Source organism: Micropterus dolomieu, linkage group LG11 (genome assembly GCF_021292245.1).
Source record: "Micropterus dolomieu isolate WLL.071019.BEF.003 ecotype Adirondacks linkage group LG11, ASM2129224v1, whole genome shotgun sequence".
NCBI classification, from domain to species: domain Eukaryota; kingdom Metazoa; phylum Chordata; class Actinopteri; order Centrarchiformes; family Centrarchidae; genus Micropterus; species Micropterus dolomieu.
Window position 1 is genome coordinate 1463202 of NC_060160.1, and position 20762 is coordinate 1483963.

The 20762-nt window shown below is 42.6% G+C and overlaps 1 protein-coding gene across 1 annotated transcript in view; it reads right to left on the reverse strand.

Annotated features, from left to right (window-relative positions):
* The window catches only part of syne2b (spectrin repeat containing, nuclear envelope 2b), a 160869-nt gene that overhangs the window by 13369 nt on the left and 126738 nt on the right, over positions 1–20762 (reverse strand). The window contains exons 118-122 of the mRNA XM_046063265.1: positions 18501–18656; positions 16308–16466; positions 14495–14661; positions 4309–4471; positions 83–270 (exon numbers count right to left, since the gene is read on the reverse strand). Coding sequence (XP_045919221.1) covers positions 83–270; positions 4309–4471; positions 14495–14661; positions 16308–16466; positions 18501–18656 — 833 coding nt within the window. The remainder of the gene's footprint in view (positions 1–82; positions 271–4308; positions 4472–14494; positions 14662–16307; positions 16467–18500; positions 18657–20762) is intronic.

The following is a 20762-nucleotide window of genomic DNA, read 5'->3' on the forward strand; positions in this document are numbered from 1 at the left end:
GCCTGGGAGCCGGAAACAGAACGGTTCATTTAATTAAAGTTAAGCATTAATACTCAGGCTATGACACGGTCTGACCGCTCACCTCATCCTCCTCTCCATGGACATGGCACATATGTTCCTCCAGCGTCGGTCCAGGCTGCGGGTGGTCTGCTGGATGGAGTCATTTTCAGAGTCGCTGCCGCAAGCGTCTGCATCGTGGAGCAGGACGTCACAAAGGGTCAGCACCGACGCCACGCTATCCGTGTGCTGCTCAATGTCTCGCTGCAGATCCTGCAGGTCAAACAGCACAGAAACCTTTCACATCACATCTACAGTTCGTAAACAAACCAGGGATTACAAGTGAAATGGAATGACATGCAGCTCAGTTATCAGGGAGATTTTTCCTCTCAATGCAACACTATGCTTGGAGGAAGATCAAGAGCGTTCCTCGTATGGTCATTTTGAGTTTGAATTCAAAAGTTGTTTTCAGTTGCCCAAATAAACCAATCTAACACTCCAGAATAAACACTCCCGACTTGGTCCAGAATTTAGACAAGTATTTGTTGTTGATGATGGCTCAGTACAACAGTGGAGAGACTCTGAATTTGACAGAGATGTGAAGAGCAGCCAAGTACCAACATGAGTCCTCTAAGTATTCCTAAAAGCAGCAGTAGAGTTAAAAAACAGGGGCTCAGTTGTCATCAGCAAGGGCTGGAAAATGAAACAATATCAATAATCATTGCAATATTATATTTTCAATAACAATATAAAAAATGTTCAGTCTTTATTCACTCGAACCATACTGGGACTTAATTGTTTTATTAAGATGTTTATTTAGTTGAGGAAAAAGGATGAAAAAAGCTTTTACTTAATTTCACTCCTGCATATTTGTTGACAAAGATTTTATCCTAATTGTTTTGAATGTTCTACCTCAGATTTGTGAAGTGATCCACTGTTTGGCATCAAGTGTTGACCAGAAAGAAGAGTTTAAACCACAATTAACCATCAGGTTTCTTCAACTTTCACTCAAGAGCAAAAGTCAGCCTTTAGAAATAAAGACGTGATACTTATCGTGATAATTATCGATATCGAAAGATACAAAACTTTTTATCGTGATAACATTTTTGGCCATATCGCCCTGCCCTATCATCAGCTGACCCAAGGTGGACACAGCTGGAGGAAGATCAAAGAAGCCATCCTTGGATAGCAGATCATCTCTGCACATCCCCTGCTATCATGTGACTGAAGTTACATGATAGCAGGGGATGGTTCCCTTGTAAATGACTATACATATGAGGAAATGACAATAAAGCTGCTTAAGATGATCATTAGTATGGGACACGTCTGTTTTAAGGTGTTGCATTGTTTGTTAACAATATCTTCTATTGTCTTGATGGTTCCCACTGTCACCCAGAGTAATCCAAAGGGCTGGTGTGTAACTCCCGCTGAAGCCTGACAGCATTATTTTTTGGCTCTTGTTTGTTCAGAGTTACCACTCTCTGGGCTGCCATGGAGACAGCTGAAAGCTTAAAGAGCCCCTCAACACAGGAGTCATTTCAGCCGTCCCTCATCCACTAATGGTGAGAGCTGCAGCCTTTTCCGAGGAGCTGCCTCTTTCAGCCGGCCTGGCTATTTCTTCCTCATTTTTACCAATTCACTCGTGTTTTCTTTCTCCTTTTCTCTGCGCGTCTGTCACGTCCCTCCCTCTCTTTCCTCAGACATGTTCTCTTTCATCGGGTCCCTTTCCAAATTCACTCAGGCTGCTCAAGTCCAATCCAGTATTTTGAAAAGAGATAAAATGATAAGCAAGGTATTATCAGTTTCAACAAAAAAAAAAAACAAGCGCTGGTCAGCCTCCTCCATTGTTAACATTTTGAGACATGAATGCATCTGCGCTCTGACCTACAAAATCCATCATAAAACTACAACAAGAAATATCCAAACTCTCCACAAAGCAGCACACACAGGTTCAGGACATAAAAAGTTCTGTCAGTAGCTTTTTCTGAACAAAAAATGGCTGCATAAAGCACTCCTCCTGACATGTTTCTGGCAGCACGGAGCACTTTTAAAAGAAAGGCAGAAAATGTTGAGCTTCTCAGAAAAGCACTGACTCTTGTCAACCAATCTGTGGTGCCCAGTGTCTAAAGGAGAGGCACAGAGGCTGGTTGCTGCGGTGTTTGAGAGTTAAGTATTCTGAAATATTCAAGCATCTGTACCACAGTAAAGGGATGGAATGAGATAAAACAGAAACAACAGACGCCCTACACCCTTTTTTGTTTCTCCTCACCAAACACAGAGCACATAGAGGAGCTGAGTGACGTGGGGAAAGTTTCCTTTTAACAACCATAATCTGTTCAAATAGCAACAGTCTATTATACAATCAATTATATCGTGCACCCAACATGAACCGGTATACAACTGGATTTAAATACCACAAAGCATGATGTGACTTGTAAAAAGCCTCAGGGGAACACTCAGGTTGTTGTGTAGGATGTTGTGCAGCATCAGCAAACAAGGACTCATGTTGCCAGTCCCATTGCAACTACAGACAATTACTATATCAACTAAGATGGCGACACTACAAAAATACAAAATAATCTACACACTGTGGCCTTAGTTTATAATATGTTTATACTGAGTTCCTTTCACAAAGGGCGCCTTTTTTCTGCCAATTAAGTCCCATGTATTTAAAAACAGCTGAAATGTGCGGTGTATCTTAATCACTCCAGGGTGGATTTTCCCATGTTTTCGCCTGTGATGAGACACGTTGCCCTAAATACTGAAGCTCCAGGCCAAGTTAGCAGTCAAATGAGAACACTTGTTCTCATAAATGCATGCAGTCCACAAAGCTGCACGAGCGCTGGCAGTTTGATAGAGATAACATAATGGAACATGATTTGTGCCAACAAAACTCTTTTGATGGAACAATTTCGTTGCATTTCTTCTGATTTTCATGCTGTTTATTCGTGACATGCTCTGTGTAAAAAGGCCTAAAGACTGTTGTGTTTTGGCAAACAAGCTTTTCATCAGAGCTTGAGAGATGTTTTTTGTTGATGCGTTATTGTGACTCTAAAAAATGTCCACTGACCACAGATATCCCTTGTCAAAGATGTCCAATGCGTTCACCCTGCCCTGGCAGGCAGACCCATCTGATAAAGATATTGGTGAAGGCAGTGAAGTAGCCACCTTACTGTACCTGTACGGTGAACCTTTCCATCCCTCCACTTTCTCTCGCAACAGAAACTTTTCTCCTTTTAGTAAAGTAACACTACGGCAGACTACAAATGGACTGAAGTCCATTTCCCTTGCGTGGGCCGCCGGCTGAGGCCTGGCTCTCATTGCATTTACCGTCTCTCAGCCCAGTGTGACAGCTTCCTCCTTCACAAACACCCTTCTTCCTGCAGCTTGCTGAGATTTTACTTTGCCGCGCACATTACTCTACTCTTCTGTTATTATGCTGTGGCCCACTACAGGGTGGCCATAACATAAAGGGTTTAAAAGCAGGCATGCCTTATTAGTGGGTACTTCCTGCCCTAAAATTCCCTCAAAGTACCCTGCGGTGTGTACGCTCAAAGTGGAGTCTACATTCTGCGCTGTGCCATCGCCAAACAGCTTTTAAAGACCTGGAAGATGTCCAAGCTCAGCAGTTGTATGCGAGGTGGGACGAGCCACTAGTTCCATATTTTTTTTAACGCTGTAAATAACTATTTGAAACTTTTCTTTTACTGGTAACTTGTTCCTCCACAGAAACATTGGAGTCTCCAGTTAGTCTTTGATTTATTTTACTTTTGTTCCTGAGATCTGCCTCTTTTACCGCCAGTTCGGTTTGGTAAATGGCTCTAAATACAACAAAACCAATTAGCCTGTGGCCAGTGTGCCGATGAAGAAGTTAGACAGAGGCCGGCAACTGAGCTGTTGCAAATTAACTGTTATCATTGTAACTGGGAACACGACATTGTGCCATAATTTCAATCAGAATCTGAACTGATTTAAATGGGTGTAAATTCTTATCATGCTTCCATACAGTTCAGCATAGTCCTGTGAGAAAAAATGACTTTACGCGATTTCCTGACTTTTTGGTTCCTAGTATGTGTAAACCTTCAAAACCCTACATCCTCCCATAATGCAACTTGATTGTACACGCTCACTGCCTAGTACCCCCCCCCCCGAGTTGGTAATACATGCGGTCTGTTAAAAAACTGCCTTGATATCCAGTCTTGGTTTGCATCACTAAGACGATAAACTGAAGAAAGCTCTATTTTACTCATGATTGAGTAATATGCTACTCAAACGCCTCACTAAAACTACAATCCTTGCGTCTTCGCCCACCTGCTGCTCAGCCAGCTTCCTCTGAATCTCGTCGCTGTGGCAGACGTTGTAGACCACCGGCTTGGCCAGCTCCGCCTCGATGCGAGACAGCCACGTCCGCAGGTTGCTCATGTTCTTATCAAGCTGCTGCACCGTCACCAGCGTCTCCTTCAGCTTCCTCACCCTGCGGAGAGAAAAAGGGAACGTTACAGAAGGTGTCGCCGGAGTTTCGCTTGTGAAAGATCGTTGTCCCCTGAAACCTACCAAGTCCTCTGCTGATCCTCTCTTAATTGAGACTACTGAGATTAACCCCTGTTTTTATAGTGCAACCTCTTAAATCTTACTTTTTCTTAGTGTCAACAAATTCCAGAAAAACACTAAAAGACACTAAAAAATACTGTATGTGTACAAAAGCCTGATTTATCCTCTTCCTCGGAGCCATAGAGCTCCACTGTTGTCCAGAAACTATTAACCCATCAGTGAGCCTTCAATCACCATGAACACACACACACTGTAGTTTATTTTGACTCAGTCCCACACATACCGTCCTGCTGCCCCAAAAACTCCACATTCAGCACCACATTCATCCTGCCAATGTAAATAGTTCCTAATAAATGCACCATTTCCTCCTGTTTGAGTTACCAAGTTTCCTTTTCACTCCTCAAAAACACATCAGATCTGCTGTATGTCTCATATGAGAGGACACTAAGACGCAGCGTGAACACAGCGTTACTTCACTTGTTGAGCATGGCCATCCCAGGTGAGAGTCGCACCCGCTCACCCTGCCATTGTTTGCACTACGCTCGGCTCCACGCCACAGAGTCGACATAGCGCTGTGGCGTGTTGTCACGGTGTCTGGGAAGAGCTGCTATCGCTCTCACATATGACACAACAGGAGCCATTATAGCAGAGCGGCCGGCTGACCTACATCCGACTGAGTGCTGGGTGTTGTCTGGGAGAAGAGACCACATTCCAGTTCAGCACTCAGGTCAGTGACCTACATCGGCTCATTCTGCTGCACAAACCCAACACAAAGCACAGAGGGTGACACTGCACCCACATGTGACGGCAGCCGGTGAGAGCATTCCACCAAAATCCAGTGTGTGTGTGTGTGTGTGTGTGTGTGTGTGTGTGTGTGTGTGTGTGTGTGTGTGTGTGTGTGTGTGTGTGTGTGTTGTCTGGAGGTCTGTCATTGCCCTTAAATATGTTTAGGGTTATGTCTCACTGACTGTGACCCCAGTTCAGTTTATTTTGTGTTCTCTAAATGTCTGTAACAATCACGATGACAATGTTCATGTTTTTAGCAGTGGAACATGCTTTTTTCCAAATCACTGAAATGAGTTCAAATGCTTTCACAGCCAGTCCTGGATCTTTGAGGCTAATGTTATCATGTCCAAATGTTTCGGTACGGATCTCTTAGATTTGGATTGTGCATGCTGGCATTCAAGACATAATGCATCTTAGCATGTTAACATGGGTACAAGGGGTATTTTAATAAAGTAAAAGATGAACACAAACTCTATTGTATTATGCTGACTTTTTTTTTGTCAAAAGGTTTTTCTCTAAGCTATCGGGGACTTAACTTTTTGAATGAAATTTAGCATCTACTTTGCTGTGCATCTGCGTAGCATAGACTTTCTACAAACCAAGAAACACTCTTTCAAGGTAAGAGATTTGGTTTTGAGGGGATTTTCTCCTTTCCTTTACTTGATCTGAAAAAGTATTGTCTTCCTTGCGTCTTGATGTACAGCGGCGGGCAGCAGCAACATTACCATTAATAGCACACAAGCGTAGCTGTGTGAGTGCACGTTTCCGGCTAGTTCAGACACTATTCAGCGTGTCCAGTCAGTGTCCACGTGAGCCAGCACGGCTGAATGATGCAACACACACAGCAAAGCAGCAACAAGCAGCTGTCATCTGACCGTCACTGAAGCTTGACGGTCTGTCCGAGACGCTGAATACCGTTTTGTGATTTCCATAATGAGACACAATTAACAATCTAAGATGCTGACGCTGCAGTGACATAGATTGTGGGGGGCGGGGGTTCCTGTCCTGTTTTTGGCTCCTGATGCATCTGCATGCATGTGTTTGTGTGTCTGTCTGTGTGCCTGCAGGTGTGAGCTCAGTGTTGCATGTCTCTACAGTATGTGAGGACAGCAAATGGAGGGGCGGAGAGAAAAAAATCAGTGACATAAAAACATGCTGCTGTGATTGTAGACTGACATATATTAGGCACACACGCACGCACACACCAACACACACGCACACACACACCTGCTGTCCAAGCTGCCAGTCTAAATACCAACACACACAAGACGACTCGAGCTGGCGATCTGCATTGAATTTCCTCGGCATGCATCTGCCTGCGCCGACAAAGCCTGGCCCATCCCCCTTCGCTCCTGCTCTCAGTGTCTCCACCTCCTCCTCCTTCTCTTTACCACAACAAAACACCCGATCTGCTCCCCTGTCCCCCTCGTCTGCCTCCTCAGCCTCACGCTAGCCCGGTGTGCCGGGGCGTGATGAGGGCTCAGGATCGTACTTACAGGGCTGGTGAGGAGGCAACTCCATGGCGATGGCACATCCGCTAGCAAGCGCTGCCCCCCCCCCACCTCCAACATCCCTTCCTTCCTCTATAGGCTGCCTGTCCTCTCCTCCTCCTCCTCTCCTCCTCCTCCTATCTGTCCAAACATCTGGCTGCAGTAACAGGTTCACTCGAGGATACTCATCATAAGGAACTCCTTTGTAAAATGTATTATTATTATTATTTTATTATCAACTATATAAAATTAATATATAAATGGTTTAGTTAAAAAGGTTATAAAACAGTATATAAAACTGAAAAAATCTTTGCCTTTTGCTTTATAATCAAACAATTACTCTTTCAAAATTGCTTATGGTTGTGTTTCTGTTAACGGATCATCTAAAAAACAATAATAAAACAAAATAAATGTCTTATCCACTGCTCCATTGCCCAAGCCACAGATCTGGATGATTTTGGTGAACTGACCCTTTAAGACTAATCTAGATCAACACTGTAAACATCCTTTACCCCTCCAGGGAAACCTCTGAAACGTTTACGCTTCAAGTTACATCTTTGGATTTCAATTATTCCAAAAAAATTGAACTATGTAAATGTGGATAAAAACAAGGAAAATCTGAAGACAGTTTTAAATTATGATAAAGTTCATTTAAGTGCTGCTAAATGTGTGTCTCCAAACATACAGACACACACACACACACACAGATTCAGGCCAACTTTTTTGAGGCACTTAAGTGCAGAAAGAGGCTGAAAACAATTTGAAAAACTGTACTATCACTTTACAGCCGGCACTGTCCTGCAACAACAAACACAGCCAACAAACTGGAACAAAGTAACAGAAGCCTATTAAAGTTAGTCCAGCAGATTACAGGTACGGCTGTCGATTGCTGTTACTGTCGTCGGACACAACCTCGGACATTGGATACGACGTTACAGCCGGCCGGAGCTGTTGACACAGACAGACCCAGCGGGGAACCTCTGTCTGAAAAACCTCCATCTGCCACCTTCTTCCATTTCAAATAAAGTAGCCTGGGGTTCAGAGCGCCGAGAGCAAGTAATACATTACAGGACTGAATCATGAAGATCAGTGAAGTCAACAACGGGTGGAGGAGAAGAAGGAAGAATGACACACAGATAAACAGAAACAGACATAAAACTGTTCAAAGAAAGAAAAGAAGAATGTAAATCTAAAGCCCTTTTCAGAAAAGGAACATATAAAATTGCCGGCTTTGTCTGTCTGTTACAGTAACAGCTGTTTGTCAGCATCCATAACGTAAATTGCTTTATTCAGACACAACGATTGTGTTATAATTGGCACCTGGTGCGAGAGAGACGGAGCAGTTGTACGTGTTTTCTTTTCTCTCACAGGCTGCATAACTAACAGACTTTAAAACATTTTGACATTTAAATCTTTAATGACCATCTTTAGCTACAGCATCTCATCATTTATTAGAGAACACTGCAGCCTGTTTCATAATGTCCAATAGGGCACAAGCACAGAAGGAGAAGACCTTGAGTTCATTCTGTCATGCAGCTGGCGTGGCTGGGAAATAAAAGTGTTTGGAACATTAAAATGGTCTCATGGAGTTTATTAAACTTGAGTTCTTTGTGTGGGATCTTGAAAAGGTGAACATATCTAGTATCTCTGTGTGTATCTAACCTTGTGCTGCTGTGGTCCACATGATAATCTGACAGCATTCACATCAAAAGTGATGTGGGCACCAAAAAGTTTGCATCACAAGCTGCGTGTCTGAACGTGGCTTTAGGATACAGATGTTGGAAGCTTTACACTTACACATCTGCATTGTCAGCTGATGACTAAAACACACTACAGTCCTGATAACAGGTATCAGTCAAACCACCTCCTCATTCACTCAGAGGTTCTCACTCTGTAGTGAACAGAAAGATGAGATATCCGATCATCAGGTGTAGTGTGGCAGGACTGTTAGCTCTACAGTTATCTAAAACTTAAGTCAGTGTCTCAGAATTCAACTATTTAAAAACTAGGTACTGTCACTCCACGCATCCCAGGTTAACGGTATCGACTTAGTAACACATTTCTCATCTGCTAAGAGTTCCTCTTCAACAGAATTAGTTGTTTTTGTGCATGTATGTGTGTGAGCAGCCGAAGAAGTAATTGTTACGATAGCATATGGGCCAAAGTTATCTATCAAAGCTGCGGTGAGGGTTTTCTTTTCATTAGGACAGCCTTAAAAGTTGGATTTGGGAAGAAAGACACTTGTTACACAAACACGCCAGAAATCACAGAGCAACTTGAAACCTGTAGGCTCAAATCTCTAATTCATCGTATTTGCCATCACACACACTTTTACTTCCATCTTTATGAGGATTGTCACTGACCCCCCCTCTATATTTCAGCCTCACTGCCACACAAACAAACATTTAACTCCATCTTTCCACTCACAATCCCTTGTTCAAACTTAACAAATCACTGTAGTAACTCTCTTCGAGCCCGGGCAGCGACATGAGAAGTAGGGCGTTGTCGCCATGGCGACCAGATCCACAACCACTTGAAAACAGGGCCGAGTGCTCGTGAGTATTGTTTTTATGTCAGCATTAAACCGCCAAAGAACAAAATGTGAGCGCGCCACTTTAAATTAACGACCCGACAAACTGCAATTTAAAAAACAAAAACACACTATGTGACAATAAGAGAAGTAGATTTGCTCTACCAGGTGTGAGGAGACGGGGAAGGCCGTGGAGCAGGGCGATTGTTTTTTGAAAGACAAACATCTGCCTCGTGTGCATCTTATTCAGACAATGAGAGGAGAGGATGGTGGCCCCCGGTGGCCCCAAGGCTGAGGGACTGCCAGCACAAAGGCTCGTGTCAGCAGACAGCAGCTGCTGGGACGGGGTGACGGAGCACCCGGTTGGTTTTGGGGGACAAAGGCGAGCAGCGGGCCAGTGTCAACGCATCTAATCCCTCGGCAAGTCAAACCTCAGCAGTCATCTGCCGTAACTTCGACTCAGACAAAGGCTGAGGGACGCCGCTCGTCACCGACTCTGAATCAGCTCCTTTTGAGCCCCATCAGTGCTTATCAAAACGTGTGACACAGTACTGCAGGACTCTGGCGCTGGACCAACCCGTGGAAACAGTGACCCGCTTCATGTCTGTGACGTAAACTGCTTCTTTTCATGCTGTACAGAAGAGGATTGTGATGGAGAGAAACAGTGAAACAGAGAGACCGGGTGTTAAGACGGAGTTTGTTTGTAATTAAAATAATTTACACTAATTAACACTTTTTACTTAATTGTCTTTGTGGAACAGTATGCACAGAGTCTGTCTTCCTCCAGGTGGAGGAGAAGAGGTTGTGTGGCTCAGGTCTGTTTGGCGACACCTGAAGATGCTTAACTTCCCCCCCCGGATCCATATTTTTCATGTATTATAATCTAAAATTTGTCGTCCTGATGGTCCATACTTTAATTAAGTCAGTCTATTCTGTACTTGCCAACAAGACACACACTAAACAAAATGAGTTGTTTGGACTCTAATGCTTTTGGGGCTTCATGAAAAGACTTTAATTCAGCCTTTTTGCACCTAGTGGCCATTAGTGGCACTGCACCTTTAAGTATTTCTTGTTTAGGTTCAGCTTTCAGTTAATAGTGCGATTTAGTGGTAGAAAGATTTTTTATTACAAAGTGACGGTGTAATCAGCACCTTAATTCTAGCAAGCTGCTTGCAGCATGTTTGATTGGCTCAGCCTGCGGAGCCTGGGTGGATTAGGCCACTGGGGGGGTTAAGTGAAGAGTGGAGCCCAGTGATCTACACAGCTACATTTAACCAAAACACACACACTTGCAGCTTTGATTAGTCACAGTGCTTAGATTCATCAACACATTATTGTTATCAATAAAGTTGGTCATCATTAATTAATTGCTGAGCTTGCGAAAAAACACTGAATAATCTTATTTCATCCTTTTCTTTTACCAAACTGCTCTGATGCTTCGAGGTGTGAACAGCATGAACGTCACAATGGTGAAATGGTTCCCTCAGCCTGTTAAGCAGCTTGTGAAGACCCTTGTGAAGACACTCCCCACGTTTATCAGCTTAGTGGGTTTTCACCCCCTCACCGGTCTGCAACAGTAGATGCTGAGCCTTCAGATGACCACTCACAATACTTTTACATGTTACACATATTCAGTGAAGTGCTAATAAGTAAGGACCTTTGTTCTTCCAACGTTGTGTCAACATTGTGAGAAAGGCCCTTTCTTGTTTCAATGTGACAGCCGCTCCTACACAAAGCCGGCTCCACAAAGAAGAGGTTTTCACACACTGGCACACACAACTTGACTGGGCTGTACTGAACCTCGACCACAAGCCCATCCAGCACCTTTGGTGCCTGCAAGCCAATCAGAAACGGTGGTCAGATAAAATCTAAAATCAAGAGTTTGACAACTGCACATTCCATCACAGACACGAGGCTCGTGCCTCAGCAACAGCTCATTAACAGGCTTAGCCTCGTTATGTTGGTCAGTCCCTGAGGGGACGGGGGGGCAGCTGAGGGAAGGGTAAATCCTACTATTGTGTGTCGCACTCCCTCTACACTCCAGTCCCCTTTCTATTATTAAAGACGGGGGGCACATCTCTATACTAACAACCTGTCAGTCAAGACAAAGACCCTGGTAACTGTTCACCAAGTTTAGTCCTTCTCAGGCCGAGTCTACATTTAATAATGTGCCATTATATGGGCTCGTGTTCACCAGAACAATCAATGTGAACTGAGAGGTATTCCTCATTTACCACAGAAGGTAAAACAAAAAACATCTTGAAAGGAAATTGACTACTTCTTCATGCACCGTTACAGCGGCATTAGAACATCGGAAACAAAGCGTTCCAAGTGGAGCTTTTGTTAGTAAATCACTTCTTCTACACAGACACAAGCCTCAGAGACAAGAGATCGTCTGCCATTTATACAGATAAATCATTCATACCAATAAAAAACTTTAGTCAGACTTTAGTCTTAAAACAAACTTATTAAGATGAACTTCAAGCTAAAATTCTCCTTTGAGTTTAAAATGTGAAAGAAAAACAGAGCCTGAGAGGACACATAGTGGCCAGAGTCTCTAAACAGCCACCATATGGCAGATCTAAGTCAGTCCTTCTCATGGAGGATAAGTCCCCTCCTCAGCCCCCTCCCTCTGGACTGGTTTAACCCATCTGGCTCCAACAAAACATTCCACTGCCTCTCAACTCGACTCAGCCCAGTTCAATTTACTGCAATTTGCTGTTTGGAATTTATGAACTTGCCGTCTACCAAACATGGAGTCGTTTATAGTCACCAAACAGGCAATTTACAGGAGCAGACTCCAATAAACAATCAGTTTCGACTCGCTGTCCTGTTGTTTGCCAGAGATGTACCGGTAATTGTTGTGCACTTCACCACCCTGCATCCATTCTGCTGCACAGAAAGCCAAAAATAATTACTGTACTGTCTGACCATGGGAAAGCCAAGTTAGTGGGGCAGAGCAGGAAAGCTCTAAAATCCTCCGCTAATGCATGGTACCCTTTTCTGAAACCTCGTTAGTGATGAGGACACGTCACTGTTAGACAAAAATCAAATCAGAACAGTGAAAGCAGACTTTAGAAAGAAGATTCTTATTATGGCATCACTTTGTGATTGACATAGGACTTTTAAAAGTCAAAATCTGCAACCTTTTATTGTCGACTTGTGGTTGTTTTCCTGCTCCATGTGTCGGATAAAATCCAAGCAGTGCTTTCCCTTTAAAAAACCCTTGAATTTCTGATCTGTTTGTATGGAAAAGAAAAACAACTTAAACTCCAAGAAAAATCCCAAAGCAGAAATCATCACGCTGTTGATCGACAGGTGAAGTGCAGAAATGCAGAGAAGACACTCCGAGTAACTTCGCACCAAACACGGAGGTAAATTTCATTTGTAATGAATCAAGTCACCCCTGAGAGACTACTGCTGAGTTACTCTTTAGCATGACACTGACCCAGGAATATCAGTAGTAGCTGTGGAGGAGGCTGATGGGCATCAGCCCTTGTCATACATTTTACTGGAATAATATTAGGAGTCTGAAGAGGTAATTTTTTTTAATCCTTTGATTCAAAAGACAAAAGCAAAGATTACAAGTCTTTGTATGGCAGAAATATGTTCTTTCTGCTTTCCAATCTCGTTAATAATCTTGCATGCCTTCAGATTGATCTTGCGACCTCTTTTGGGGTCCCAACATCCAACTTTAAAAGCAGTGCTGTAATGCGGCTACGGCCTATTGCCTTCAGATGTGGTCGGCAAACCTAGAGTCAAACTGAGGCCTTAACTCATCAGTGTGATGTGTCCAACAGCAGGACATGTTTAATTTTGAGATTGCTCAATATGCACCACAGTGGACCAGCCAATAGGTTCATGATCATCTCACTGTTTACATTCACCTTGTCCTTGTACCCATCAGTCAGTCACATTGCACAAAGCTGACTGACGTAGATCAGCAGTAAAGAGAAGGTAAGCTGATGCATGAATATTTCCACTCCTCTGTGTGTTGGAATGAGATTTGCATTTAGTAATGGATTAATAATAACAGCATCTCTATCCTCTGTTGGCTCTGAGCTTTTCTGCTTTAATCTGCAGCCACAGTAGAACAGCAGCTGTGCCCTGGCTGCTCCCATTCTCTGAGGTGAAACCAGCAACACACACATAAAGCAGAAGCAGTAAACGACAAGGGCTTGTACAACAAAGACAAAAGAAAGAACGGAGAGATTTGATGAGAAATTGCACTGGTCACACATCATATAGGAGGAGTTAGTGGACAATTTCCACCTTGCAGCACGTGTAGTCTGACTTTACTATGGAGCCGTTGTCACTGTGTTGAAGCAGTGCTGAATGAGTAACTTCACTGCTCTCTATAAGAAAGAGAAGCTGTTGTACAAGGCTGCAGTTTCCAAGAAGCGCTTATAGTTATTGATCAATAGAGTCATATGTCAGTTATTAAAAAAACTGTGATGAGATATCCTATGAAATGGTGGGGAGACATAATGTTCTGGTCAGCGACTGGTGCACACAAATCACTGGTATTAATGAAAAGGTACTAAAGCTAGAGGTCCTATATTAAAAGCTAATCCCTACAGTTTACCTTTAAGGATTTCTTAACCTCAGCTTCAACAGCTGGACTTTATCAGACAGCTGGTTTAAGCTGTATCCTAATGTTGTTATGCTAAATGCTACGCCAAGCTAACATAGCTACAGTTAGCATACAACATGCATGTGCACAGCTATGTTTTTGTTCAGTTCAGCAGGTTGTATCTAATATTTAGGTAGCATGCTAATTAAATGTTAACATGCTAAAAGCTCAAGTTGTACTTGTACCGATGTTTTCGAAGCCGTGAGGGTCGGTGTGAGGCAAATTTCATCATCTGCTCATGTCCAAAATGCCACAAACCTGTTATATAGGCACGTTACCATAACCTAACGTGTCCTCAATAATGTATGCATTTTAGAATGCTAATATTTGCATCCAACAGTTGTTAAGATATTTAACTATGAAACAAAGTGATGGATCAACACACCATACCCCAAGCCGCAACGCTACCATGGCTAAAATGAAATAAATCATAAAAACTTAAATTTTACAGGATGTTCTAGCAAGACGCCGACACACAGTTCATCCTTTCACGCTGTCTTTTCTTACCTGGCCTCTATGTGGTCAAACAGATGCTGCCAGCGGTCGTTGACGTCCTTCAGCTTGTCATTGATCTCCGTCTCTTTTGCCTTGTTGCTTGCTGTAATGAGTTGTTCTCCGAGCTGCTTCAGATGGGTTTTATTCTCACTGAACAAGTTGATCTCCTCCATACAGTCCTAACGGAGGAACACAGAACAAAGAGGACGGAGTCAAGTGCATCCAGGTTCATATTTCAAAGCACAGTGATTATGTGTTTCACATATCTAATCATTTCTCTACATGATTACTATTCATCTGTGAGTCTGACATTAAGGGTTTGGCCTCTAGAATGGCTTCAACCATAGTTTTATAATTTAACTTTAAAAAGTTGGTAACCTATTCTCCTGAAACAAAACGTTAATACCCTTAACTAACTTCACTATAAGCAAGTCAACATGATCATTTCTGACTTTGGATCTTTGCCAGGAAGTAACTCCTGCCAAGAGTCTGTGTGCCAGGGCAAGACACTAAATTTAAATCTCCAGTGCCTGAAAAGGTTTAAACCCCCTGTCAGGGCAATAAGTTTGGGTTTCTATAAGAGCAATTGCCCCCCCCACACCGTGACAAATGAAAGGGGCTGTGAGCTCGACACAAAACAAACCCGCGTGGCCCTGCTGGGGCTCAAACAGCTGTCGTCTCTTTAACAATCAGGAGGGAATTCACAGCTTTTTGAAAAGCCCAGACTGTCCCTCCACCACCCGGCCGAGCGACACGCCATAATAAACTAAACATTTAAACAAAGCCAACCTGCACGTTCCACTTCATATTTAAACTTTTGATCCTGATGATTTGAGGATTTTGTATCCGGAGCTTGAACACCACATCAGAACCACACCACTGTAGAACTATTAATGTTCACTACAACAAATATCACGACATAACTAGAAAGCACCTGAGCAAGCTGGAGAAACAGAACAGAGGAAGAGGTGTAAATACTGAGAAAGTTGAACAAAGAAAAAGCTAATGCTGATTAACTGACTGACCTGGTGTCCAGCATTCATATAATGGAGAGGATTACGTACAACTTGAGAACCCTGGAGGACATGTTTGTTTACATTAAAACATATTTCATAAATGCGCCGTCCAGTGTCATTTTTAGCCAACCATTCTAGTTGTATGCTATTTTTTTTAAATCCATCTACCTCCCATATTTTCCCCCTTTACGTTCAAAAGGCTTCTCTTGTTTATATTGTTTGTTACTGTGCGTTCATGCTTTCTGCAAAATAAATAGAACTAGAACGCACTCACAGCCTGCAGCACAATCTTCAAAATTACTATTTTAACAATAAATAATGTGAAATGTTTTATGTGCATTTGGATATTGATCAAAACACACAGTGATATACAATCACGGGATACATGTGCCTGATTTCTTAAATTAAAAGCACCAAAAACTAACCACTTGCTTCTTGGCTCCTGTCAGGACTTTCTACCAAACAATTTTTACACATTTTAAAGACATCCTGCTAACAAACAAAAAAAACCCCACAGACAATGGAACCAAAAAGATAACCTCCTTGAAACTCTGAAGTCATTCTGCACAAATTTTTTACCTTTTGCACACACAAACAGATGTAGCTACATCTTTCTCAGTTGAGTTCATTGTTTAAAATTTAGACCAATCAAGGAAGTGTCTCATTCACACAGCAAACTTTGATCATCAGCTGTGAGGATCAGCAGATGAATTTACAGCCATCTAAACGTGTGAAGTGACAGTAATCCAATCTTCAAGCCATTAAAACTGCTGGGTAAGATATCTATTGTTATCACAATATCCTCCTACCTTCTTGAGTTTCTCCACCATTTCCTCGATGTTGAGGTCGGAGTTGTGCGCCACCTTGTTCTCCATCTGAGTCAGCCACTCACACAGCTCCTTGTTCTTCTCATTAAAGATGATCCAGGCGTTCAGACGATCTGCAATCTCCTGTTTACGCAGAGACACCTGACAAAAGAGGATTGGAAGAAATAAATTAAATAAGCTTTATTACTCTAAAGATGCTTAGTCTGTACTGTCGGCCTAATCTATATCTTATTATGACTGATACAAATGCACCCGGGCATATAATTTAAACATCATTTTAATTTATTTTGTGATTAATTAGACTGTGAGTGGTTTGTAAAATGGGAGGGGGAATAATATGTAACACAGATACAACTTTAAATGCTCCTAAATTAAGAATAATTGTGCCCAAAGTTCCAGAAACAATGAAAAGCTGGTATAAAAATTCTGATTTCATAAGAGTGTCGGGTTTGTAGCACTGGGTTAGGCTTCACAAAATAACAGGATATGCCTCTAAAAAGGCTTTTGTTACAAAATTACACTGAATTGTGTGCTGTGTTTAAAGTGTGGCGAAGAGCTTCACTTAACCAAGAGAGGCTGATCGCTGGCAGAGCAGCAGAAACCAAATTAATAGTGGTGTGGCGTTTTAGGAGCAGCAGGAAAGCAGAGGGAGCTGCAGTGTGTTCGTTTAGTTCTAACTGACTGCTGGATCGGCTCTAAAATGCTGCTGTCAGATTTCACTCAGCCACTTTAAACAGGAGGCATGGTGTGGATGAGACCGTCCCAAACAGGACTACACGTACAAAAATGCACAAACACACAGAGAGGGAAAAGTGAAAGCCAGTATCATCACTTCGACTCCCCCTCCCCCAAACTCATTTCAATACAAAAGCTGAAGTCTCACTGCTCATTACAACATCTCTCTCCTGTCACCATCTGTTCACCCATCCCCACAAAGCCCCCCCCAACCCAAACCTGTTGGTTTCATCAGTCAGATTTACAAACTTAACTCCTCATTAAAGGCTTAGACTTTTAACACCGATGACCAGAAAACTGCCAAAGAAACCATGAACTCTGTGCACAGAATGCAGTACAGCATAAACACTGCAGGTGTTTGAGGCTCACAAACAAAACACAAACTGAGCGACTGTTTGTGCTGAGCTGGTTACATATGTTAGCTCTTAAATGAAGAACTTTCCACAAGCAGCTGTCTTATAGCTTGATTTTCAAACAACATCTATGGTGGACTTTAAGGAACGTAGGAGAGATTTTAAAAATGGGTCTCCACAGAAGAAAAGTTTGACAACCACTGCGCACTTTATCTGAACTCTAGCCATAACAGATCTTTGCCAGCGATACCTTGAAATGACTTCCCGTTGTGATTTAATATAAACGAAATTACACATGTTCTTTTCCAATGGTCTTTCCAGCAGGACAGTCAATACCAACTCATGCTGTGCAGCCACACATTGTTCAAAGTCACAGAATTTTATAAAAAATTTAGTGTAGATCCCAAAGTTTCCAGATACCAAATATGCCAGGACGAATTTGGGGAAATGTGTATAAAATGATGCACGAGACAACTAGAATATTTCTATTTGATTGAATGGAGCAGCCATAATAACAGAAGTCTGGAACAGCCTGGTGAAAAACATCTTCATGATGGTGTCAGATACCGTGGAATAAGAGGAGTTTTTCCAAACTTAAAGATACTGAATATTGAAGGAAAGGAAAGATGGGTCCTCAAGAAAGAAAACAAGTCGGCTGACCATCGTCACTGTGCACTTTAGATGATTTATATATGAATCTCTGCAAGTGATATCTTGAAACTACTTTCCTGGGTTACATAACTGCATTTGATTCAAGCCAGATAACACATAACGCTTCAAATACACACATCACTCATATTCGGTTGAATATGAATTATCCTGTAGACTTGGTGAACTGTCATGTTTTGCCAACTTAAAACGGTAAACCACACAGACGTACAAAGTAAAATACTTTCACAACTGTGCACTAGTCAGCATCACCTACTAAATCTAATCTAGTAAGGAATCCAAAGGTCAGGAGCCCAGTGAAATAAAGTTATTGATGTAAGCGTTTAAAAAAGTAACAGCAATAAAGCAGTAGTAGCTCATTTGATCAGGTAAAAGGGCTGTGACTGGAGGACAACCAGTCAAGAGCCAGCAGACTAACCTTGAGGCAGAGTTCCTCCCACTGACAGTGCAGGTGCTCCACCTGCTCCTGCAGCAGCAGGACATCGTCGGCGATGATGTACTGGGACAGATCCGCCTTCATGGTGCTCAGCTCAGTCAGGCTCTCAGCCCAGTCCTCCAGGGAGTCCTCGTTCTCCTGCATACCATAACACACCGACTGTCACAGGAAACCGTCAGGGACCCCCCTCCACAGCTCGCTCCCTCACAGCTACCCCCTAATGTCTCTCTCTGCCCGGCCCCTTTCTCTTTCTCTCCCCCTCTCTGTCACTCTTTTCTCTCTCTTTCTCCCCGCCCAGAGAGAGGATTAAAGGCCATAGGCTGCAGGCCGGGCCGGGGGAGGGGTGGCGGTGTGCGTGAGGAATAAAGGCTGTGATGGGTCAAAGAGGATACGTTGAGTCAAACCTGTTGTTTCAAACTTGGCTTCGCTCTCCTGAAGCTCTAACTGGCGATTTCCCTCCAAACTCAAACGGCCTGAAGGCTACATGTCTGTTTGTTCATCTACTGTTTCCTGTTGCCCTTGCACCGTGTCACAAGCTCATTTATCCAACTGTTCCGCCTGCAGGACACTAGCACCATGTAGAAGTTTCACAGACTGCTAATACTATAAAAAGGAAGTTACATAAATATGAGCATGTAATATAATATCGAGTAATAATGTATGTCCACATTTTGGGAAATATTTTTTAGTTTTCTTGCTGAGAGTGAGATGAGAAGATAAATATCACTTTAATATCTGCCTGTTTAATATGAAGCTACCTACGGTTAGCATAGCTTAGGCTAGAGACTGGAAATAGATGTAAACAGCTAACCTGACAGAAAGTGTACAAAGAAGCAAAAGGGAAGAGATGCGGTTTTGTGCTGGAACCAACAGCAGTGACTTCCTGCACTGTAAAAACTAAAATATAAGTAAGATTAATTATCTTAATTGAAGAAAAAAATATCCTTGTTTTTTGTCTGACAACATATGTCTTCTTACCAGGCGGCTTTTATGTTACAGAAGTTCACTTGTTTCAAGTTTTTTTGTCCTTAAGTAACAAGTGAAATATTCTTGTTCTGTTGGCAGATAATTTTGCTTATTTTAAGTAATATTTCCCCCATTTCATTGCTTTTTTCCCTTATGTTTGAGAGCTCAGTTTTTGCAGTGTGGTGGATTTTGTTTCCTTTTCAGTCTTAATGCTAAGCTAACCGTCTCCTGCCTCTGTCTCCATATTAAGTGTGGAGACAATAAAGTGGTATTGGTCCTTTCATCTGACTCTCGGCAAAAAAGTAAATTTATAAATATGGAAATTCTTCGTGAATTCCAACCTACAAATAAAGGAAAAACATTTCTGACTCAATACATCCCACAACCATCAAAGCAGCTTTAGAAGCAGAACTAATCCTCCCGAGGCTCTCTAACTGAGCAAAGCCAAAGAACTACCTCGTCTGAGCGCTAACTGACTGCACAGAGGGAGTTCTCGTCAAAATATATAAAAAGGGAATTGTCAGGTCTCGGCTAAACCCACTTTGGGTTTAGGTTTAACTCAGCCAATGAGATTACTGCTGCCTCCAGAGTGTCTCTGTCTCTCCACTGAATGTTTTGTATAATAAACTCAGTGGGTGTGATATATTGCGTGTTTTGATTTGTGCGACCAGCTGTTTGTACCTTGGTGAATTTCTCCGCACGCTGCAGCTCGTCGTCACACTCCGGCATCGACTGATTCAGTCTGGTTTTCATGTCCTTCAGCTGCAGCATGCTGTCTGCTAGTCCGGCCTCGCAGCGGTCCCAGTTCTGTGACACAATAAAACAGTTTTTTTTAGAAACGCATTGATCATCCAGATATAGAATACAATGGGTTCTTAAATGGTTGAGTGGCTTAGAGAGCGCACTCCTTAGTCAGTGACTTCCTAAACATGCCCGCTGTCGTTAATTAGAGCAGATTGGATTAACTTGGTCGTTCTCATGCAAACACAAACGGTCAGAGGCGACAGGGGACAGATGGAGGACGGAGGATTCAGATCTACAGTCAGAGAGGATAGGTGTCTCTCCAGGTTGAAAAACAAAAACTTAACTCTGCCATCAGACTTGCGAATCGCGTCTACCTGCAGCTCACTTAGGGCAGCGAGGAGACACTGAAAGCAGCAGATTTATAAAAGACTGCTGTGATGTTTTTGTACTAATTTTCTTTCCTATTCCCTCTTTTTAATGCTCTGGTTTCTTCTACCATGTTCCTCGTTTCTTTTGGGGAGTTTTTCCTCATCT